A 21,858-nucleotide genomic window follows, 5' to 3' on the forward strand; every position below is an offset into this window, starting at 1 on the left:
CGTCTCCAGCCCTAACTCCCTTTGGCTCCCAGCCCTGAAACCTTGGAAACTCCTCGGGAACAAAGGCTGTCCTCCAGCCCTGGCAGGACACCAAGGAGAGGCCGTTTCCAGCCGCCCTCCCCGCGGGTGTAAATAAATCAGGAGCACAGGACATTCAATCGGCTCCCAGGGAGCAGGGAAGGAGCTCAGGGCCCGGCCCTGACTCACCTTGGGGGGTAACTTGAGCACATCCAGGCAAATCCTGCCCGCAGAGTCGATGTTGGGGTGATAGATGGGGGTCAGGAAGCGGATTTTGGGGGGCTCAAAGGGGTACCTGGGGGAGGAGAGTTAAGGAACGAGGAATTGTTGTCGTGTCTCCGGTGGTTTCACCACCTTCATTCCCTCCTGGTTCATTGAACACCCTTCCCCACGGACCACTGGAGCCTTTGCTGCTTCCAGCACTTCCCTGGACAGCCTCCCACAAGGGAAGCTTTGTCCTGATGAACAAGCTCTTCCCACAAAGCTCTGGGATGGCAGAAGTCTGATCATGGCACTTTTTGGGGGTTAATCGACACATCTGGGATGTTCAAGGTGAAATAAGTGTGTCAGTCACTGGAGAAACACTGACATTCCTTGAAAAAAGGGGCTCAATTCCATTCCTTGTTGGTAGGATAAAGGGAAGCAGCAAGTTAAGCAGCACACTCGTATTTGAGAGCAGCACTCAATCAGACAATTCCAGACTGGGTTGGGTTGGAGGGACCTTCAATCCGATCCCAGCCCAGCCCAGCCCAGCCCTGCCAAAGGCAGGGACACCTCCCACCATCCCAGGCTGCTCCAGCCCAGCCTTGGACACTTCCAGGGATGGGGCAGCCACAGCTTCTCTGGGAATTCCATCCCAGCCCTTCCTCACCCTCCCAGGGAAGGATTTCATCCCAATTAATCCAAGCTAGATGCTGCTGCCCATTTACCTCTCAGGAACGATGATTTCCAGGTTGAATATTCCCTTCTCATAGGGTGTGTCTGCACCTCCTAGGATTTCTTCAGGAGCAAGATGAAAACAGAAAGGGTACATTCCAAACCCTTTGGATATGTCCAGCAGCCTCCAGGGAGCTCCCAAAGCTGCAGAAGTGCTCAGATCATGGAATCCTGGAATGGTTTGGCTTGGAGGGACCTCAAAGCCTACCCAGTCCCACCCTGCCCTGGGCAGGGACACCTCACACTATCCCAGGCTGCTCCAACCTGGTCTTGGACACTTCCAAGGATGGGGCATCCTCTGAGAAATCCATTCCAGGGCCTCCCCACCCTCCCAGCCAGGAATTTCGTCCCAATATCCCATCCATCCCTGCCCTCTGGCAGTGGGAAGCCATCCCCCCTTGTCCTGTCCCTCCATCCCTTGTCCCCAGTCCCTCTCCAGCTCTTCTGGAGCCCCTTTAGGCCCTGGAAGAGGCTCCAAGGTGTCCCTGGAGCTTTCTCTTCTCCAGGTGAACATTCCCAGCTCTCCCAGCCTGGCTCCAGAATCCTGGAATGGTTTGGGTTGGAGGGACCTTGAAGCTCATCCCATTCCACCTCTGCCCTGGGCAGGGACACCTCCCACTATCCCAGGTTGCTCCAACCTGGATTTGGACACTTCCAGGGACGGGGCATCCTCTGGGAATTCCATTCCAGGGCCTCCCCACTCTCCAAGGGAGGAAGCCACTAATAAAAAGCGTCATTTGGGCTGAGAGCAGTTCCACCCCTCAGCAATGAAAACTGAGGGTAGGGTAGCCAAGGTAAGTTTTAAAAAAATCCCAATAATAAAAATAAATAAAAATAAAATAAAATCAGCAGAAATCACGCAAGCAGAAATCACGCAAGCAGAAATCACGCAAGCAGAAATCACGCAAGCAGAAATCACGCAAGCAGAAATCACGCAAGCAGAAATCACGCAAGTTAAAATAAATAGAAATAAATAAAAATAAAATTATCTTCCCTAAATTTCACACTTTCATGGAGCTCATAAAGTACAAACCCTGCAGTGAGCACAGACCTACGTCAAATTCTGACCCAGCCCTGGCTCAGGACCCCCCAGGTACAACCAGGGACCCCCCCCAGCACCTTAAGGCCCCCCCCCGGGCACTCCAGGGCCCCCCCCCGGTACCCACGTGCCCGCAGCTCGCCGGCGCCGTGCCCGCTGTGCCAGCAGGAGATTCCCGGCGGCGGCTCCGCGGCGAGCAGGGACAGCTCCCGCTGCAGGCGCGTCCTCCTCTGCATGCTCCGCTCCAGCCCCGGCAGCCGGGCTGAACAGGAACCGCGCCTGAAACGAGAGTGCTGCGGGGCTCGGAGCTGCTGTCCCGCTGCAGAGCCGCTGGCAGAGCAGCTGAGCCCGTCCTAGAGCTGCTCCCACTCCCCTGAGGTCCATCCCAGCCCCTCAGTGCCAGCTGAGCCTAGGAAATCCCGGGCTTAAATATTCCCGAATAAACCACGGACTTTAATATTCCCTGATAAATCCTTGCCTTAAATATTCCCGAATAAACCACGGGCCCAATTAATTACCCCCTTAGCCTAATTAATCATCCCCTCGGCCTAATTAATTATCCTCTCAGCCCAACTAATTACCCCCTCAGCCCAATTAATCGCCCCCTCAGCCTATTTAATCACCCCTCAGCCCAATTAGTTACCCCCATCCTAATTAATTACTGCCACAGCCCAATTATTAACACCCTCAGCCTAATTACTGTCTCAGCCCAATTCCTGACCCCCTCAGCCAAATTAATTACACCTCAGCCTCATTATCCCCTTCGCCCAACTATTAACCCCCTCAGCCTAATTAATTACCCCTCAGCCTCATTAATTACCGCCTCTGCCCACTTATTACCTCCTCAGCCTAATTAATTACCCCCTCGACCCAATTAATCAGCGTCTCAGCCCAATTAATTATCCCCTCGGCCTAATTAATCACCCCCTCAGCCCAATTAATCACTCCTCAGCCCAATTAATCACCCTCTCACACGGACAAGGACGGCCCCCCCAGCCTCACCCTCACAGAATCCTCTCAGGAACAGCCTCCGCCTCCAGGTGTGCTGCATAATTTCCCCCCCGGACCCATTAATTAACCCCCCGGACCCGTTACCCCCAGATCTGTTAATTACCCCTCCGGACCCATTAATTACCCCCCCCAGACCCGTTAATTACCCCCAGACCCGCTAATTACCCCAGACCCGATATTTACCGGCGGAAGGTGCGACCGCCGTTTCCCGCTCCCCCTCCAGACCCGTGAGGCGGCGCGCGCCGGGGGCGGGACTTCCTCCGTCGCCTGGCAACGGCCAGCCGCTCAGCGCGCCCCCCCCCGCCCCCCTGGCGAGTTGATTGGGTGACACCGCCGGCCTAGCTCCGCCTTCTAGCGGTTTCACTTTGAATGTGAGCGCTGCCATTGGGTGAGAGCCGCAGGCGGGAAGGCGAGCCACGCCCCCTGAACAAAACCAGCGCGGGGGGTGTGGCTTGGCGCAGTGAGGGGAAAGCGGGCGCGAGGTCGGGACCCCCCAGGAGCTCCGCGACCTCCCGGGATCCCCCCGGCCCCGAACCGCGTTAAAGTTCCGCGGGCAGCGCGCAGCGCCCCGGCGGGAGCGGCCCTTGCGTAACCCGCCCGTCCCGGCCCCTCGTCCCCTGTCCGGTGCTGTGTAACCGGCCCTGCGGGGTGAGGAACCCGCGCCGCGCCCCGCCCAGAGGGAAGGAGGTAAATGCAGGCTCTGGGAGCTGTGGGGTCGAGGCCGCTCCCCTCGCCCCTTCCCCGCCCTCCTGAGGGCCCCGGGGTGTGTCGTGTCCCCCCTTCCCCGAGCGGAGACCCCCGGCCGGAGCCCGGACCTGCCCAGCCGAGCCCCACGGGGGTGGTTTTGGGGGCTCTTTTCCTGCTGTGACCCCAAACCGGCATTTTCTTGCATCTCCAGCACCGTTTTTACCCTCCTGAACTGTTGAACCGGAGGAATAACCCGGGTCGGACCCGCCTCGGGGGTGGCCGTCGAGATTCCATGATTTTCCAGGGGAGGTTTGGGAGGAGCCGCCGGGCTCGGAGCGGACACGAGGGGGCACTTGAGCTCCTCCGGCGGCTTCCCGGTGGCTCCCGGTCCCGACAGGGCTTGGGATCTGCTCCCCAACCTCTGCCCTGAGCAGAGCTCAGCCCTCCTGCCCCTGCTCCCAGCTCAGCTGGAGCCTCCCAGGGGTTGAAATGTGGGAATCGAGGAATAGGTGGAGTTATCCCATCCAGCTCTGCTCTGGAGCCGGGCTGGGAGAGCTGGGAATGTTCCCCTGGAGAAGAGAAGGCTCCAGGAACACCTTGGAGCCCCTTGCAGGGCCTAAAGGGGCTCCAGGAGAGCTGGAGAGGGACTGGGGACAAGGGATGGAGGGACGGGACACAGGGAATGGCTTCCCACTGCCAGAGGGCAGGGATGGATGGGATATTGGGACGAAATTCCTGGCTGGGAGGGTGGTGCGGGGCTAGGATGGAATTCCCAGGGGATGCCCCATCCCTGGAAGTGCCCAAGGCCAGGTTGGAGCAGCCTGGGATAGTGGGAGATGTCCCTGCCCAGAGCAGAGTGGGACTGGATAGGATTTGAGGTCCCTTCCCATCCAAACCAATCTGGGAAATCCAGAAACTGGGATGATTCCCACTGAATTCCTCTGCTAGAGGGAGTCCTGTGTCAGGTCTCTGAGGAGCTCAGGGCTCCTGCAGAGCTCCTGGAGATCATCTTCTCTCCTACTTGGACTGTTGGGGCCAGAGCAGAGCTTTGAACCTGCTCCTGCTTTTCCTCCTTCTCCCAACCCTTCTCCCAAGCCTTCTCCTCCAACCCTTCTCCTCCAAACTTCTCCAAAAGCAAGAGATTTGTAGTCAAAAGAGATGAAGGTTTTTCTGGAGCCCCTTTTCTGACTGGAATTGTTCTTTGCAGGGGTTGAGTGTCCTGAAATTCCTCATTTGTTCAGGGTTCTGCTCAGAGTGTTGGCACCAGAGCAGAGCTTTGAACCTGTTCCTGCTTTTTCTTCTTGTCCAGACTCGTCCAAACTCCTCAAAACTCCTTGTCCGAACTCCTCAAAACTTGTCCAAAATCTTCAAAACTTTTCCAAGCTCATCCAAACTCGTCCAAACTCCTCAAAACTCCTCATCCAAACTCCTCAAAACTCCTCAAAACTCATCCAAACTCCTCAAAACTTGTCCAAACTCCCCAAAACTTGTCCAAACTCCCCAAAACTTGTCCAAACTTGCCTTGCCTTCCTTTCCCTTTTCCTGGAAGGCACAATTCCAATCCACTGCCTGTTCCCTGGGGAAGATCTGCTGCTCTGGATCCTCCTGGATCCCATGTATCTCCTTGGCTGATTCCTCCCTGCTCCAGGAGGGATTTGCTGTTCCCTATCCGTGGTGCTGACCCAGGGCAGGGCGCCAGGAATGTCAGGATAACGGCCTGGTATGGGATTGGAGCCCCCAACTTGGGTTTTTAGTCCCCACTTTGGGGTTTTAGTCCCCACTTTAGGGGTTTGTCCCCAGTTTGGGGTTTTTAGTTTGGGTTTGCAGTCCCCAGTTTGGTTTTGTTGTTCCCAGTTTGGGGTTTTAGTCCCCAGTTTTAAGGCCCAGACTTTCCCTTCAAAAACCCTGAGGGGGTTGGGCTTTAGTTCCCTGGATCTCTCCTTGGAGGGCTTCGTGTCCCTGGATCTTCAGTGAGTCCTGAGAGTGCCTGGGACAGCAGGATCATGGAATTCCAGACTGGTTTGGGTGGGAAGGGACCTTAAAGCTCATCCAGTCCCAACTTTCCATGGGCAGGGACACCTCCCACTATCCCAGGCTGCTCCAAGTTCATCCAACCTGGCCTTGGACACTCCCAGGGATGGGGCAGCCTCTGGGAAATCCATCCCAGCCCTTCCCCACCCTCCCAGCCAAGAATTCCTTCCCTTTTGTGTCCCCTTTGTGTCCCTTTTGTGTCCCTTTCGTGTCCCTTTCGTGTCCCTTTCGTGTCCCTTTCGTGTCCCTTTCGTGTCCCCTTTGTGTCCCATTTGTGTCTCCTTTGTGTCCTTTTCGTGTCTCTTTTGTGTCCCGTTTGTGTCCCTTTCTTGTCCCATTTGTGTCTCATTTAATATAATTTTTTTTATAAAATCATCTGAATTTTTATATCTAAAGAATTGTGCTAAATCTGAATCCTTTCCCAGACTCCAAGAGCACAGAAATCTGTATCCTAACATCTTCCACGAGATTGTGCTGCTGAGTGACACGTCCCTTAAAAAAATGAGATGTTTAAAATGTTAATAATTATTTTACTTTATTTATGATTAAAATTATAATTGTATTTCATGGATATATAAAGGATAATTATAAAATTATTGCAATTATTATTATACCCTAACCTGGTACTCCAGGCTGTCATTCCCACTATCCCAGGCTGTCATTCCCGGTATTCCAGGTGTCATTCCCAGCAGTGCCGCTGGAGGAGCCGTTTCGCCTCACGGCCCCAGAAGGCGCGGGGTGGGCCAGGCCGGTACCCCCGGTATTCCCGCTATCCCAGGTGTCATTCCCGGCAGTGCCGCTGGAGGAGCCGTTTCCCCTCACGGCCCCGGAAGGCGCGGGGCGGGCCGGTATCCCAGGTGTCATTCCCCCTATTCCAGGCTGTCATTCCTGCTGTCCCAGGCTGTCATTCCCACTATCCCAGGCTGTCATTCCCGCTATCCCAGGTGTCATTCCCGCTATCCCAGGCTGTCATTCCCGGCAGTGCCGCTGGAGGAGCCGTTTCCCCTCACGGCCCCGGAAGGCGCGGGGCGGGCCGGGCCGGCGGAAGCGGCGCGGGCGGGGCCATGTCCGGGAGCGCCGAGCGGCGGCCGCAGTTGTGAGTGACGGGAATGGGAAAGGGAGCTGGACCGGGACACGACCCCACAGGGACGGGATGGGAACGGGAACAGGACACCCCCACAGGGACGGGACCGGGACACGACCCCGCAGGGACCGGGATTGGGAACGGGAATGGGACACGACCCCACAGGGACGGGATGGGAACGGGAACGGGACACGACCCCACAGGGACCGGGATTGGGAACGGGAACGGGACACCCCCACAGGGACCCCGGGGAGGGCCGGGCTGGGGGAGTCGTCCTGCCCGTCCCTGCCTGGACTTTGCCTGCTCGTCCCATCTCATCCCTTCCTTTCCCGTCCCTTCTCTTCCATCCCCATCTATTGTCATCCCTTCTCATCCCTCTCTTTCCTCTTCCCTTCCCTTCCCTTCCCTTCCCTTCCCTTCCCATTTCATTTTTTCCCCTCTCTTTCACTTTCCTTTACTCTCCCCGGCCCTGTCCCGGTCCCGGTGCCCCCCGGCCGTTCCCGGGGCCATTCCCGGGGCCGTTCCCGGTTCGGGTCCGTTGTTCCCGTTGTTCGTTCGTGACCCGTCGAGGGGCCGGGGGGTGGGATGTGCTGGAGCCACCAGGAAACCGGGAATGGGGATGTAAGAGATGCGAGAGAGAGGGATTGAGCCTTCCACACTTTACAGCCATGGAATCCTTGAGGCTGGAAAAGCCCTCTGGGACCATCGAGTCCAACCACCCCCAGCCCTGCCAAGGCCACCCCTGCCCGTGTCCCCAGGGGCCCCATCCACAGGGATTTTAAATCCCCCCGGGGGTGGGGACTCCAAACCCCCCTGGGCAGCCCCTTCCTGTGCTTTACAGCCCTTTCCAGGTAGGAATTTCCCCAATATCCAACCTGACCCTCCCTGGCTCAGCCTGAGGCCGTTCCCTCTCCTCCTGTCCCTTGTTTCCTGGGAGCAGAGCCCAACCCCCCCCTGCTCCCCCCTCCTGTCAGGGAATTCCAGAGGGAGAAGGTCCCCCCTGAGCCTCCTTTTCCCAGGCTGAGCCCCCCCAGCTCCCTCAGGGCTTCTCCAGCCCCTTCCCAGCTCCCTTCCCATCCCTGGACTCTCCAGAGATCCCTTTGGCACCAGCTGCTCGTTCCCATGTCCCACATCCCAATCCTGGGTTATCCCAGCCCTGCCCTTGCCAAGGGCATTCCCAATGCTCCAGGCCCACATTCCCAGCGCTCCAGGCCCACATTCCCAGTGCTCCAGGCCCACATTCCCAGTGCTCCAGGCCCACATTCCCAGCTCCAGGCCCACTTTCCCAGCGCTCCAGGCCCACATTCCCAGCTCCAGGCCCACATTCCCAGCTCCAGGCCCACATTCCCAGCTCCAGCAGGGCCGGCTCAGGGGGGTCGGTGGCTCAGCCCTGCTTTGGCTCCCAATGGGTTTCCCTGTCCCTGGAATTCTCCAGGAGGTGTTTGGGGTGAGTTTGGGGCTGCCCTGGGATGGCCTTGGATTCTCCCGAGGGTTTTGTGGCTGGAGCAGGATCTGCCCATGGATTGAGCCCAGGGAGCCTTTCCTGGCACATCCTGGAATTCTCTCCTCCCAGGGAATATCCCACAGAGCTGGAGGAGTCTCCAGACACGATTATTGTTGAACACAAAGTGCTTTTTGTGCCATTGTTGGAAGCTTCTGGATTAGGAGAAAACCTCAGGGCATTGGGGAATTCTGGTCAGGATTCTTGTGGATTCAACATCCACATCCCGATTTCCTTTGGATAATAATAATAATAATAATAAATTATTTTTATTAAGTAAGAATATTAACAATTATTAGTAATTATAACAGTAATTATAGTAATTATACATAAAATAACCACAATAATAATTATAGTATTATTAGTGATAATTATGAATGAGTTTCAAATAGTTTTATTAATTATTAATTATTTTATTACAATATTCAACCAATATATGGAATGTATACGGCTATATAAAATAAATATATAAATAAATATAAGTATATAGTTACATTATTATTATTATTGTTATTATTATGATTATTATTATTACTACTACTACAATATTCAGCCAATCCATGTATTGGATACACTTTTATAAAATAATTAGATACAAACTCCAATCCACTAATTCCACTTTGTCCCTGGGGGTGCTTTCCCAATTTACAGTAAATGTTATTTTGCCTCTTCCTGGATCCAACTGGTCCCAGTCAAATAAACCCTGGTGGTTCCTCTGGAGTGGCTCAAATTCCTGACAATTTATTCCCATCCATGGAAGCCGAAAGTTGGGTCTGAACCAACATCTGGCAGGGGGAGAAGGGGCCTGTTTTTCCAGGAGGGATCATTTGTTCTGGCGACTCTGCAGGAAAATTGCAATTTGTGCCAGGTTGTCTCTTTAATTTGATTTATTTTTGGTGACACAGCCGGGATTGCTCTGGGATTTCACATCCTGGTGGGTTGGATTTGGTGATTGAATTTATTCAGGGTAAATCAATGGTTCTTATTTCCTGGAAATATCCCAAAATATGTTTGTTAATGAACCACGAGGGACAGAAAATGGAAGTTTAAATGCTCAGTATTTTGTGTTTCGTGCTGCTTTTGTGAGAGGGATGAACAACAGGAGGAGTTTAGGCAATAAAATGGGTGAAAACAGGAATTCTGTGGAGCTGAGGGAGGGGAAGGAGGATGAAGAGGAGAAAGAAAACTCCAGGAACAATGGGAAACATCCTCAAGGACAACTTGGCATAAAACAGAATTCCTGTTATTATTTTTGTCTTAGGAAAAGGAATTAACTTGATCTTAAACCCAATGGATCCGATCTGATAATCCCCCTAAAAAGGGGAACCAAGTGGAATTTTTTTCACTCTGCTGAAGGGATTCTTAAAGATCCATTAATTCAGATTAAGGGATTCTTAAAGATCCATTAATTCAGATTGACAGTGGCCTGAAAACTGGAGTAAAATAACTTTTAACTCTCCTCTTCATCACTCAAAAAGTGGGTGAAAATGGTGAAAATGCCTTATTTTTATTGTGGTAACATGAAACCTGGTGATTGCTTTGTGTTTCCTGGGAAAGCCTTTCTGGTGTGAGGTTGTTACAGCGAAACATTTTCCATTTAAATGCCCCAAAAATGTTGGCAATGGTCCTTCCCTTCCTCTTCTGGAGAGGTTCGAGTGGGAATTCCACTCCTCAGGATCTCAGGGAACATTTCCCTCCCTTCTCTCTTGTGTTTTGGGTTTTTTTGTGGTTCTCCAGTGCCCGAGGTCCGAGCACAAACCCCGTGATTTCCCAGACAGTTGCCGTTCTGGGCTTTCTCTCTCTTTTCCACGGACACACAAAAGATCAGAGTTTCCTTCTGCAGTGCTGGGGCTCATCAAACCCCCCAAAACTCCCCAATCCCTCTTTGTGGCGCGGTCAATCCCAGTTTTTGGAGCCCGTTGGAGGTGAAGTGGCTCCGGGTGGGGCCGTGGGGAGCGCTGGGATCCCGCTGAAGATCCTGCCCTGGAAATGCTGCTCTGCTCCTCCCTCCCTGCTTTCCTCACTGCCCCCTCTGATCTCCCCCTCCCTCCTGCCCACAGTTAGAGGTGTCCCCTTGCCTTGACAGGTGGAGGAAGGAGGTTTTCCTGCCCCTTGGTGCCCCTTTGCAACCCTAGCTAGTTGGGGTGGAGGTAAGTGCCTCTTTGCTCTCTACCAGACCAGCAGGTTCCCTGGGACTCTGCTGGAAAATCCCTCTGGGATTATCAGGGTGTTGATCCTCACTGATGGAGGGGGAGTCGAGGCTGTGGATTGTGGGGTTGTGAAGGAATTCCTGGGACATCCAGAGCACAGGACACAAAGTGCTGCTCAGGAGCTGCTGATCCTGCTGACATTCATTGTCAGCCGTGCTGGGAGGTTTCAAGTGCTCCCAAAATCCCCTTTTTCTGCTTTCCTTGTGTTCAACCACACTGGGATTTCTGCCTGCTCTGTGTCTGAGCCAAACTCCTGCTGTCAGTGCTGCTCCTTCTCACCTCTCACTTCTGAGTCCAGAACATCCAGCTCCGTTTTCTTCTCCCAGCTTCCCCCAGAACCACGGGATCTGCTGCCCCTTCTTTAAGTTTTTGGGGGGTGAAAGACAGATCCGATCCTTCATGGGAGAGTCTCCTTTCTCACACATTGTGCCCCAGAAATGAGGCTCTGGACCAAAATATTGGGTGTGGGGGTTAATTCCAAGTTCACAGGGAGGGAGGGTCTGGTTGGACAGGCAGTGGGGGGTGTTTGGTCATCCCACGGGACCCCCGGGCTGCAGCAGGAGCTGTCCAGCCTTGGGATGAACATCCCTGACACTTGGTGGGAAAAGGCAAAACCTTAGCTGACTCTTGGAGCAGATCCAGCAGTGGGACACGGGATGGAGACCTCCCAGGCACTGTTCCAAGCCCAAAGGACAGGGAAAAAGCCATTCCAGAGCTCCCTGCCAGGGAGGCAGAAACAGCCCTGGTGTCACCCGGGTGGGGCTGGGACTGATCCCAAATCCATGTTCTCCAGGAGTTCATTGGTGTGGGAACTCCGTGGGGTGGAGCTGATGCCCTTGGTGACTCCAGGTGGGGTTGGCAGCTCTGCCCTTTAATCCTTCTGGATCTATCAGGACCAGGAAACCAGCTCCCAGTGCTTTGGTCCCTTCTCTCCCGACAAGGGCGGCTCTGTTGGCTCACAGTGCTCTGGGCGTGGGATTGTCCTCCCGAGAGTCCAGGAGCTCCTGAGGGAGGTCCTGCATTCAGGAAAACCCCCTTGGGGTGGGAAAGGTTCTCTGTCTTGCCATGGACTCCAAAATCCTGGCATTTGAAGCAGTCCCACCTTGACCCGTGTTCTGACAAGACTCTCTTGGTTTGAGTCCCTTCACCTGCATAAAATCTGTTTCCTCTCCCGGTGTCCCTGGTGCTATTTTCATGTCTTTCTCCTCGTTTTTGAAGCCTTTTCCTTTCCAGACTGAGCCTCCTGTCCTCAAAAACGTTCAAAACCTGGTGGCATTTGAAGGTTTTCCATCTCTTTGAGGATGAACCACCTTTGATTTCTGTGTCTCAAGGATGAGCAATGCAGGTGCAGGAGTTGGTCACCTCCACCCTGTCCCACAAAGTAAATGTGTCCTGCTTCTGAATTCCTGTTTTTTTTGTGTGTGCCTGAAGTAATTTCTGCTTCCATCTTGCCGTGCAACTAATCTACCTTGTGGTTTCCTGGAGCTTTCCTGCAATTTCGGTTCCCAGCACCGCGAGGAGATATGAACAGAAACAGGCAGACAGGAGAGGAGGCGATGTTTTCGTGTTCAGAGTAATTCCTTGTGAGGGGAAGAGGAGGATAACGTGAGGTGTTTCCTTGGGCCTTTTCAGATATTTTTAAGCTGAAAAAGATGCCATTTCTGGCTGCTGGGGGGGCAGGAGTTGGGCAGTGTCTCCAGCCAGTCTGTGGTGGTGGGAGATGCAAACCCGGAATGTTCCGTGGGCAGGGCAGGAGGAAGCTCCTGAAGCTCCTGAAGCTCCCAAAGCTCAGCTCTGTCTGGTTCCTGGGGTGGCCCTGGGGGTGCAGGTCCCTGCTGCTGCTGAGTTGAAGTGTCTGTGCTGTGTTCACTCACCCTGCCTCTCGTTTCTCTCTCTCTCCCCTCTTTTTGTCAAGCATCGCAGGCTGCATGTACCGAGTCCTTCAGACCACGGGACCAGATGGAAAAAACCTCCTGAAATTACTCCCCATTTCCAAACCTTCGGGAAGCTTTGTGCCGCTAGTTCAGGCTCCAGCCATGCCAAATAGCCCTGCAGGGAACGTCTCCACCCCTGTCCATCTTACCTTTAAGACCCAGCTCGGCAGTTCCGCTGCGCCTTCATCCGTTAAGATCTTCCAGTCTCCTAATCCCGGGAAGATCATTCTTACGAGGACGTTAGACAAGCAGGAGGGTGTCAGGGCAGATTCTGAGAAGGAGGGCTTGGTTCCCGGTGCCAGTGTGCAGGGCAGGGGCTCTGTGCAGGACATGGCCCTGCCCGGCTCCTCGCCCCAGAGCGGCACAGCCTACATGGTGGTCAACACAAACCCTCTCCCAGCACAGAACCCCAGCAAGCCCCCGGTGCTGCCCTCCGGCCACCACCTGCAGATCCCGGCTGACGCCGAGGTGAAGTCTGTCCCGGCGTCCCTGCTGCCCCCGGCCATCCAGCAGAAAATCCTGGCGGCTGCAGCCACCTCTGCGTCCGATGGCTCCAAGATGCCGACGGTGATTTACGTGTCCCCCGTGAACACCGTGAGGACCCCCCAGGCCCTCTCCAAGCGGGTGCAGGCCTTGTGCCCCCAGAGCAACCCCAAGGCTCCCAGAGCCCTGCTGTTGGCAGCAGCCCCAGAGGGGGCCGGTGCTGGCCTGGCCGAGGGGCTGCGGCGCCGCCAGGCCCCCATGAAGTGGATCGTGCAGGAGGCCACTCCGCTCACCCCGTGCCTCATCCCCGTGAAATCCTCCAACAATGTGGCTTCCAAGATCCTGAAAACCCTGGTGGACACCAAGAACATGGGAGTGAGCTCTGCCAATGTCCTGCCCCTCTGCCCCAGCGGGCCCGGGGCCGGCCAGGCCAAGCTGATGCCGCTGAAGGACAACGCCCTGGTCATGTACAACGGGAAGGTCTATCTGCTGGCCAAGAGGGGCTCTGACATCCTGGCAGCCCAGTCTGAGAGACAAACCCCCTCCTCTCCTGAGCCCTCACTCAGAAAGGAGACGCCCCAGCGCGTGGACTCCTCTGCTGTCAACCAGATCACCAGCAAAGTGGTCAACCTGGTGCTGTCCAAGAGCAGAGGGGTGCTGCTGGCCCAGACGGACCCAAACCCACGGGCAGACCCCCAACATTCCTCCCCAAACGACTCCAGAGCCGCCCCCGTGGCCCCGGTGCCAGCTGGTGCTGCCCAGCAGGATCCTGGGGCCATCCAGGGCCATCCCTGCCCTGCTCCACCCATGGGAGACACCCCGGGCCCAGCTGGGGGGGCACAGGGGCACCATGGCAGGGACAGGAGTCACCCCTTGCCCAGGGCAGCAGGGGCTGTGTCACCCCAGGGGGAGCAGGAACAGGCTCACAGTGCAGACCAGCCCAAGGTAATTTAATTAATTACCAATTAAACACCCCCCTCAGTCTCTGGGGGGGTTTGAGGTGACAAAATGGCCCTTGAGGAGTTAATGGATTTCTGTCCTCAGGGATCCCGACCTGGAGTTGGTTCTGGTCCATAAATGGTCTTTGTTTTCCCCACTGAGGTTGAACTGTGCAAGTGAGAAATGCAGGAAGGAGAGGAAGGGGCCCAGCAAAGATGGGTTTTATCCCCTCCTGGGATAAATTGTCGGGATCTAGAGCTCCAGGGAGGCTGGTGGTGACTGGAGCTCTCCAAGGTGGATCCACACCTGTTCCCAGCACAGCTTTGGGCTGCAGGTGGGATGTGAGGTGGAGAAGGAGAAGTTTGCAGCTTCCTAGGAGGAAAACGAGCTGGAAGAGCAGAGTTGTGCTCCTGGCAGGGCACAGGCAGGTCCAGGCTCCTTCCTCCCATGGACCCACCTCCTTTTTGGCTTGTTCCTCATCTGAGAAATGGTTGAAATCCAGTTTATTTCTGCATTTATTTTCACCTCAGGGAGGAACAGCTGAGCAAAGGTGCTGCTTTCAGCTTCTACATTTGCCAAGCCCTGGGTTGTAAAGAGCGGAGGCACTGCCTGCTCCTCCCTCCTCCTCCTCTGGCACTTGGAAGGTGTAGAACAAGTAATTCTCTTGTTGCTCCTCTGATTTCTGTGCTTGCTGGTTGGACTGGATGCCTTCTGGATGTTCCATGATGGATTTTCCTTGTTTTGGGGGGGGGGTATAAAATGGGGGTTTAAGTAATTAATGAGTGTTAGACCTGTGATAATGAGTATAATTTACCAAAATGATTCTCTGTGCTAAATGAGGCTCTTGGAGGGGGGCAGACAAAGCCAATGTTCTCCTCTCCTTCCATCACCTCTTTTCCCATATTTCTGTATTTTATCTATTTTTATGGAGAGAAGGAGAGAGCGAGAGAGGGACTGATGGTTCTCTCACTGCTTCTGTGTTTCAGATCCGGGGGGAACACATGGATTTCCTGGGAGAGCTGGAAACACAACCCCCAAAGCAGCCCCACTGGAAGCAGTACTTGGAATTAAGGAAAAAATTTGGGCTCACCAAGGAGGAGAGAGTTTACCTGAGGAGAATCCCACTGATCCAGGACTCCTGGGAGAATCCAGAGGAAAGGGGCTGTTCCAGTGACAGCCTGGAAAGGAGAAGTGATTCCTGCAGCTCATCCTCCCTGGATGTGGAAATAGGGAACTGCCTGCAGGAATATGTTCCAGAGGAAAAGGTACCTGGGAATCTTTTCAGGGCTAAAAACCCTTGGGAAGGCATTGCCAGGGCAGGGCTGGGGGTTGTTGGGAGCCTCCCACCCCTGGATTCACCAGGAATCATTGGGACAATGGTTCCTAGGACTTGTTAGGGGTTTCTGAGCACCATCTGAGGATCTTTGTGCTCATTTTTGGGCTCCACCGAGGGAATTTGGGCAACAAATGGTTTGGGGGAGTTTGGCCTCACTGGTGATGGCTGGACAGTGCCAGGGATGGTCCTGGTGGGAATTGGGGCCTCTGTGTCCTGGTTTGTGTTTAACCTTGTGTTTGTCCAGCAGTGCAGGGGGGACAAGCAGAGGGATGGAAGGATAATTTTGTGATTAACGTCATTTATAATTAATTAAAAATCGTATCAGTTGAGTTTGAGATCAGCCAAGTGCCATTATCTCAAGGCTGTGGGTTTATTAGAACTAAATTAGAACTAATTTATTAAATTAAATTCACTCATGGACCTGCCCAGAGCTACAAATCCTTATAAACTTTGTCCTTTGTCACTGGGAGAACTTGGCTGGATGTTCCTGGAAGGGGCAACTTCCCTCCTAATGCGTGGGAAGGGTTTTATCCATCCAGAGTTCAGCCAGTGTCCTGCATTTCCTTTTGTGGGACCCTGCCTGACCCAACCAAAGCTTCTCTCAGGTTTTGCTCATTCTGTACTAAAATTGAGCAGATTTAAAGCTGCTCTTAAGATTAAACCCATCCCTGGGAGTGTCCAAGGCCACTTGGAGCAACCTGGGATAGTGGGAGGTGTCCCTGCCCATGGCAGGGGGTGGAACTGGATGGGCTTTAAGGTGTCTCCCAACCCAGCCCATTCCATAATTCTGTGATTTAAATAATGGGATATCTGAGAGGAATTTCCCCTGGTCATGGACATCTCCTGGCGTCAAGCTTTTTGGAAATTTAAACATGGAGAATTCTGGTACATTTGGAATTTTCCCATCAGATCGGGAAGTTTTTGTCTTACTCTTGCGTCAAAGAACTTGAGCAGCCACAGGGGATGAAGGGCAGGCCCAGCCCAGGCGGGTGTGCAGTGCCCTTCCCCTTCCAGGAGGGAATTGAGTGGTCTGGAATTTTTAACCGGGAATCTTTGCCAGAAAAGCAGGGAGACAGAAACATGTCCCTTTTCTCTGTTCCCGCCCGTGCAGATCATCGCGGATCCGGAGGAGGATCTGACCAGGAAAAGGAAAATCAGATCCTCCCCCCTGTCGGACAGCGGGAAGAGGAGGAGAAACTCCTCCAGATCCTCCACAAGCCCAAGTTCAGAAACCACCAATGCACTTCCCAGGAGCGTTTCACCCCCTCCAGCCTTCCCGGAGCTGAGCATTCCCACGGGATCCTCCGGAGCTTCCCAAGGGAGGGACTCGAAACCAGGGACACCCCCGGCGGGCAGCACCGGCATGGACTTGGAGATCCCAGAGCTGGTGGCTCCCGAAGGGGCTCCCTCCCTTCTGGAAGGTTCCTTCCGGGACGACGCTTTCCCGGTGGCTCCCCCAGACCTGGACGAGACGATCCGGGATGAGAAGATCAAGCGGCTGAAGCAGCTCCTGCGGGAGAGGGAGGCGGCGCTGGAGGAGATGAGGAGGGAGATGCAGCAGAGTTGAGATCCCCCTGGGCCCCCTTTCCTCTGCCAGGGAGAAACCCCCAATGGAATAAGCAGCCTCATGAATTCCAGGCTGTGGGTGTGTTTGGAATTCCATGTAGAATGCCGGGAATGAGAGACTTGGAGTGTCTGATCCCGCCCTGGGACATGACCCGGCACGGGCAGCGGAGTTTCCATCAGCACAGGGCCAGATTTGGGGCTGGCAAAGGAATTGTGCAATCCCAGGGCCTGGTGCAGGCTGGGAAACCCCTGGGAAGCTGTGGATGTGCTTTGGGTTGTTCTCCTCAAATGCATGAGAACTTTTTTGGTGAATCCTTGGGAACTTTTTTGTGAACCCTTAAGAACTTTTTCAGCGAATCCCTGGGAACTCATTTTGTGAATCCCTGAGAACAATTGTCAGGCAGAAGGCTGTGAGCGCTCCGTGGGTTACTGGATGTATTTAAGGGATGTGGGAATGGAACTGTCAGGCAGTGACAGTGCAGATATTTATACAAACCCTGGAGAAGTAGCCCTGGCTCTCCCTGTGGTTCTTGTGAGCCTTTATAAGGCCTTGGCCAGCTGTGCAATGTGGGGCTTTGCCCAGCTGGGAGGGTGGGCTGTGGGTTTTTTTAACCAGAACTCTCTCAATAATAATTTCTTCAGCCCCAGGTGGTTTCTGTAACATCCCTGGTGGTGTCTCTGGATTTGTTGTTCCTGGACGTGGCTTGTGCCACCCCCAACTGATGGTCCCTTGGTTGGTGTGTGGGGTGGGATGACTTTGGACCCCCACCCTCTGTTGTCCGTGTCTTTGGCTCCTGCAGCTCCTCCCTCTCTCTGACAACAATTAAGAACTTTTTATTTTTTCCCAGCAGAATTTGTCCCTGTCTTTTTTTCCCTTTGTCCATTTCTGGTTTATGTTGAACACCAACCCCTGCTGGTTCCTCTCCCTGCCAGGTCGTTGGTCACCGGGTTTGTGTTTTGTTCTTGTTCTTGTTTTCTGCGTTTTAATCCAATTTTCACCCACAGGTTTTCATTTATTGCCCACAGGGTGTTGGTGGAGGGTGTTGCTGTGGAGGTGGGTCCTGGAGAGCTCTACCAGCCCCGTCTTCCCTGATTTTTGTGAGTCTTGACAGTGGGAAAAACTCCAGTGGATTTAGAGAGGGAAGGAAAAGGAAGTCCCTGCTCTGAAGAATCCCAGGTTTGGGTTGGAAGGGACCTTGAAGATCATTTCAAGGTGGGCAGGGACACCTTCCACTGGACCAGACTGAGGTCCAGCCTGGCCTTGGACACTTCCAGGGATGGGAGAGCTTGGATAGAAAAGCAGGCAAGGAGTGGAGGGTGAGGGAGGAAGGTGAGTGATGGAAACAAACCCTTGGAGTTGAGGTTGAGCTGCTCTGTGAGGGAGAAGTTGTGGGGCCAGCAGGTCAGGGCATCCACGGGGTCATCGTGTGTGCAGAGAGAGTTTTGGGGCAGAAATCCCATAGTTGGGCACAGGAAAGCAAATTAATTAAACACTTAATGAAGGGCTGGAGAGAGAAGGATGTGGCTGAATTGGACAGTCAAGGGTTGAGGGAGGGACCAGGGGTTGGACTCTGATCCCAACCCGGGATATTCCATAGTTCTGTGGCCACCGCAGGTGTGGGACCCACAGTGGTAAATGTGCAAAGCAAAGGGGACAATTCCACGGGATTTTGGGGAAAATATGGGGCTTTGAGCAGCCAGCAGTGAGGACAATTCCTGTCTGCTGTTCCTGGGACGGGTGGGAGAGGCCCAGGTTTGGCCAAGGCTGTCAGATGAGTCAGCAGTTCTGTGGGAAAGGTGGGAATGCTCCCTCTGTGGTTGACCTTGGCCCATCCCAGGCTGTCTCCACGCTCCCCTCCCATGGGATGGGGGGAAGGACAAACCCATGGAGCTGGGGCTTGAGCCAAAGGCACTTTGGAAAAGCCAAATCAGGAATTGGATCCCTGTGCTGTCAGCGGGCAGAGGATTGGCCACTTCCAGGCTCTCCATGTGTGTGATGTTAAATTGGGAAGAGAAATCCTGGGACCAAAAATGTCGCTGCCTTCTCCTGCTGCCATCGGGCTTTTATTGCTGAGCAGGACCTTGGATGGCCTGGAAAATCCCTGGGATCAGGCTGGGAAAATGGTCCTGGCTGTGTCCATCTCAGCTTCATGTCCATCCCCAACTTCTGGTCCAGTCCCAACTTGTCTGTCCCTGACTTCTTGTTCTTTCCCAGCTTTTTGTGCATTCCCAACTTCTGGTCCATTCCCAGCTTCTCATCCATCCCCAGATTCTTGTTCATCCCCAACTTATTGTTCTTTCCCAACTTCTTGTTCATTCCCAACTTTTTGTTCATCCCCAACTTCTCATCCATTCCCAGCTTGTCCACCCACCTTCTGGTCCCTCCCGAGTCCTGGTCGGTCCCCAGCCCGCTCTGGGGTCACACAGTGGGAGGAGGAGGAATCCTGGATGTCCCGTGGCTGCTCCAAACACGGGGATGTCACTCTCACATCCCAGACACAGTTTTTGGGATGCTGGAAGGACATTGACTCCATCCCACAGGATGTGAAGAGGTGGGAACAGCCTCGTGAAGAGGAAGGAGGTGGAAGCAGCCTCGTGTCTGGTGCCTTCTGACAAACGTCTTCCCCCTGTTTTCCAAGATCTCCAAAGAAATTTAATGAAGTGAAGATCTCCTTCCCTTTCCTTTCCCTGGAGGATTCCAGTACTGACATTCCACAACATCTGTCTCCCAGAAGCTCTTTTATGCCCAACTTGAGGGGTCCATTGGCCCGAGTTTTCCCTAAAATGCTGAAAACTGGGAGAAGAATCCTCACTGCGAGGTTGGGATGGAATGTGGCCAGTAGGATTTGGTGGAAAAAAAGTGAATGGGCTGTTTCCAATCCGATCCTGGAAAACCCCTGGTGCAGATCAGAAGGACAAAGCGAAGCCAAGTGTGGAAGAGATAGAGAAGCCTTCTTGGAATGACATCCATGCAATTTGGGAGAGTCACTGAGAGCCAGGAGAAGCCCCTCTGAGGGGGAAAAGTTGTTCCAACAGGAGGAAAGAGGCTCCCAAGAGCCAAGGAAAGACCTGGAGGTTGTTGAAGCTGCTCCTCACCTGGACTCATCGTCTGCAGCATGGGTTTGGTTTTCCTGCCCTTGTTCATCCCTGGGCTCCCAGGATCCATGAGGAGTTTCCAACAGGAACGGGAGTTTTGGGAATGCTGGCTGTGCCCCCGCAGCGACAGTCCCTGGGGGCAGGAGGTGCTGCAGTTCCACACTGGGACAACTCCAAGTACTGATGAAATCCATGGATTTAGGCCATGAATTAAAACTGTTCCCTTGAGCAAATACTCCTGAAGAATCCATGGAAAACCTTTTGGGAGTTTCGGGTCCCAAGAGCAGAGGGGGCAGCAGGGGCTGGACAGGACAGGCCAGGGGCCAAAGCTGGGGCTGGGCCGGGCCCAAGGTCACCCGAGCTGGGCAGGACTGGCCTGGGGTCCCTGCTCAGCTGGGGACAACCCCCCCCAGCCCTTCCCAAGGCCTGTCCCAGACATTTGTGCACCTAGAGGATCGTTCAGGTTGGCAAAGACCCTCCAGAGGATCAAATTCCACTGGAAACCTAACACAGGCAAGCCCAACACTGAACCAGACACAGGCACTGGGAGCAACTGGGAGTGGCTTTTGGGGTCTGTGCAGGACACCTGACCAGGAAAACCAGGAAAACCCCCTGGAGGAGGCCCTGGACAGGCAGGAGCCACCAGTGTCATGTCCACAAACCCCCTCAAGAGGGGCTTCACCCACCCAGCACAGAGGGGCAGAATTGACCCGGGAGGTTCTGGGATGTGTCGATGGGGATAAATTCCCTCTCCAGGAGGTGGAGGAGCCAACAAGGGGCAAGGGCTGTGCTGGACCTCATGCTCACCTCCAGGAGGGGTTGAGGGAATGTGGAACGGTGGAGTTGGAGCTCCTGGGACAGTGAGGAGGGCACAGCAAACCCTGCCCTGGGCTCTGGGAGAGCAGAGTTTGGCCTCTGCAGGGATCTGCCGGGCAGAGTCCTCTGGGATAAAACCCTGCAGGGAAGAGAAGCCCAAGGTTGACACTTGAGTGTCACCTCCAGGCTCGGGAGCGACGCAGCCCAAGGAGGAGGAAGTTGGACAAAAACATCCGGGAGGGTGAACAAGGGGCTCCTGGACAAACTCCAGCAGGAAAATGAAGCCTCCAGAGGGTGAAAGGAAGGACAGGCAGCCCGGGAGGAGAACAGAGAGCTGGGCTGAGCAGGCAGGGCCAGGTCAGGAGAGGTGGAGCTCTGGTGGAGTTGAACCTGGCCTGGGACATCAAGGCAACAGAAAAGCTTCTGTTGGTGGCAAGAGGAAGACTGGAGAAGAAGAAGACTTGTCCTTCCTCCAGGAGGAAACAGGAGACCTGGTTCCCCAGGACCTGGAGGAGGCTGAGGGTCTCCAGGGTGTTTGTGCCTCAGCCCTCCCCAGTTCCAGTGCAGGACTGGCAGAAGGAAGGACCGTCCACAGCACGAGAATCCCAGAATCCTGGAGGTTGGAAAAGCCCTCCAGGACCATCGAGTCCAACCTGTGACCATCCCCACCTTGTCCCCCAGCCCAGAGCACTGAGTGCCACGTCCAGGCATTCCTACAGGGCTGGGGACTCCAAACCTCCCTGGGCAGCCCCTGCCAAGGCCTGACCACCCTTTCCAGGAAGAAATTCCTCCTGATGTCCAACCTGGCCCTCCCTGGCTCAGCCTGAGGCCGTTCCCTCTCCTCCTGTCCCTTGTTCCCTGGGAGCAGAGCCCGACCCCCCCGCCGGCTCTCCCCTCCTGTCAGGGAGTTCTGGAGGGAGAAGGTCCCCCCTGAGCCTCCTTTTCCCAGGCTGAGCCCCCCCAGCTCCCTCAGCTGCTCCTGCTGCTCCAGACCCTTCCCCAGCTGGACCCCTTCCCATTCCTGGACTTGAGAAGATCAGAGAGACCATCTCAGGATCCTGAAGGTGCCCAAGTCCGTGGGACCTGCTGAGCTGCTTCCCAGGATCTCAAGGTAGATGGTGGAAGTGCCTCCTCACTCCCCATCGTATCTGAGGAGTTGGGGCAGTCTGGG

At 54.5% G+C, this 21,858-nt stretch overlaps 2 protein-coding genes across 6 annotated transcripts in view; one reads left to right on the forward strand and one right to left on the reverse strand.

Moving 5' to 3' along the window:
- UBE2T (ubiquitin conjugating enzyme E2 T) overlaps nt 1-3,320 on the reverse strand; it is a 5,355-nt gene extending 2,035 nt beyond the window's left edge. Inside the window, exons 1-4 of one of the 3 annotated variants that reach the window (XM_017835519.1) lie at nt 3,188-3,320; nt 2,121-2,272; nt 948-1,098; nt 208-313 (exon numbers count right to left, since the gene is read on the reverse strand). In XM_017835519.1, coding sequence (XP_017691008.1) covers nt 208-313; nt 948-1,098; nt 2,121-2,229 — 366 coding nt within the window. In that variant the 5' untranslated portion in view covers nt 2,230-2,272; nt 3,188-3,320. Of the gene's footprint in view, nt 1-207; nt 314-947; nt 1,126-2,120; nt 2,273-3,187 lie in introns of all 3 variants that reach the window. The other 2 variants (XM_017835518.1, XM_017835520.1) reach the window with 2 other exon arrangements.
- A 101-nt stretch (nt 3,321-3,421) lies between these two features.
- On the forward strand, nt 3,422-17,623 carry LRIF1 (ligand dependent nuclear receptor interacting factor 1). 3 transcript variants are annotated; one of them, XM_017835516.1, is made up of 5 exons: nt 3,422-3,691; nt 10,394-10,457; nt 12,433-13,879; nt 14,860-15,138; nt 16,321-17,623. In XM_017835516.1, exons 3-5 carry the CDS (start codon nt 12,446-12,448, stop codon nt 16,774-16,776), a joined length of 2,169 nt encoding a protein of 722 aa, XP_017691005.1. In that variant the 5' UTR covers nt 3,422-3,691; nt 10,394-10,457; nt 12,433-12,445; the 3' UTR covers nt 16,777-17,623. The 3 variants fall into 3 exon arrangements, with proteins under 3 accessions (XP_017691005.1, XP_017691004.1, XP_017691003.1); XM_017835515.1 differs by lacking the exon at nt 3,422-3,691 and adding an exon at nt 6,759-6,818; XM_017835514.1 differs by lacking the exons at nt 3,422-3,691; nt 10,394-10,457 and adding an exon at nt 6,768-6,818.
- Nucleotides 17,624-21,858: the final 4,235 nt, after the last annotated feature.

The sequence above is a fragment of the Lepidothrix coronata genome, unplaced genomic scaffold, assembly GCF_001604755.1.
Source record: "Lepidothrix coronata isolate B3197 unplaced genomic scaffold, Lepidothrix_coronata-1.0 Scaffold259, whole genome shotgun sequence".
Classification (NCBI taxonomy): domain Eukaryota; kingdom Metazoa; phylum Chordata; class Aves; order Passeriformes; family Pipridae; genus Lepidothrix; species Lepidothrix coronata.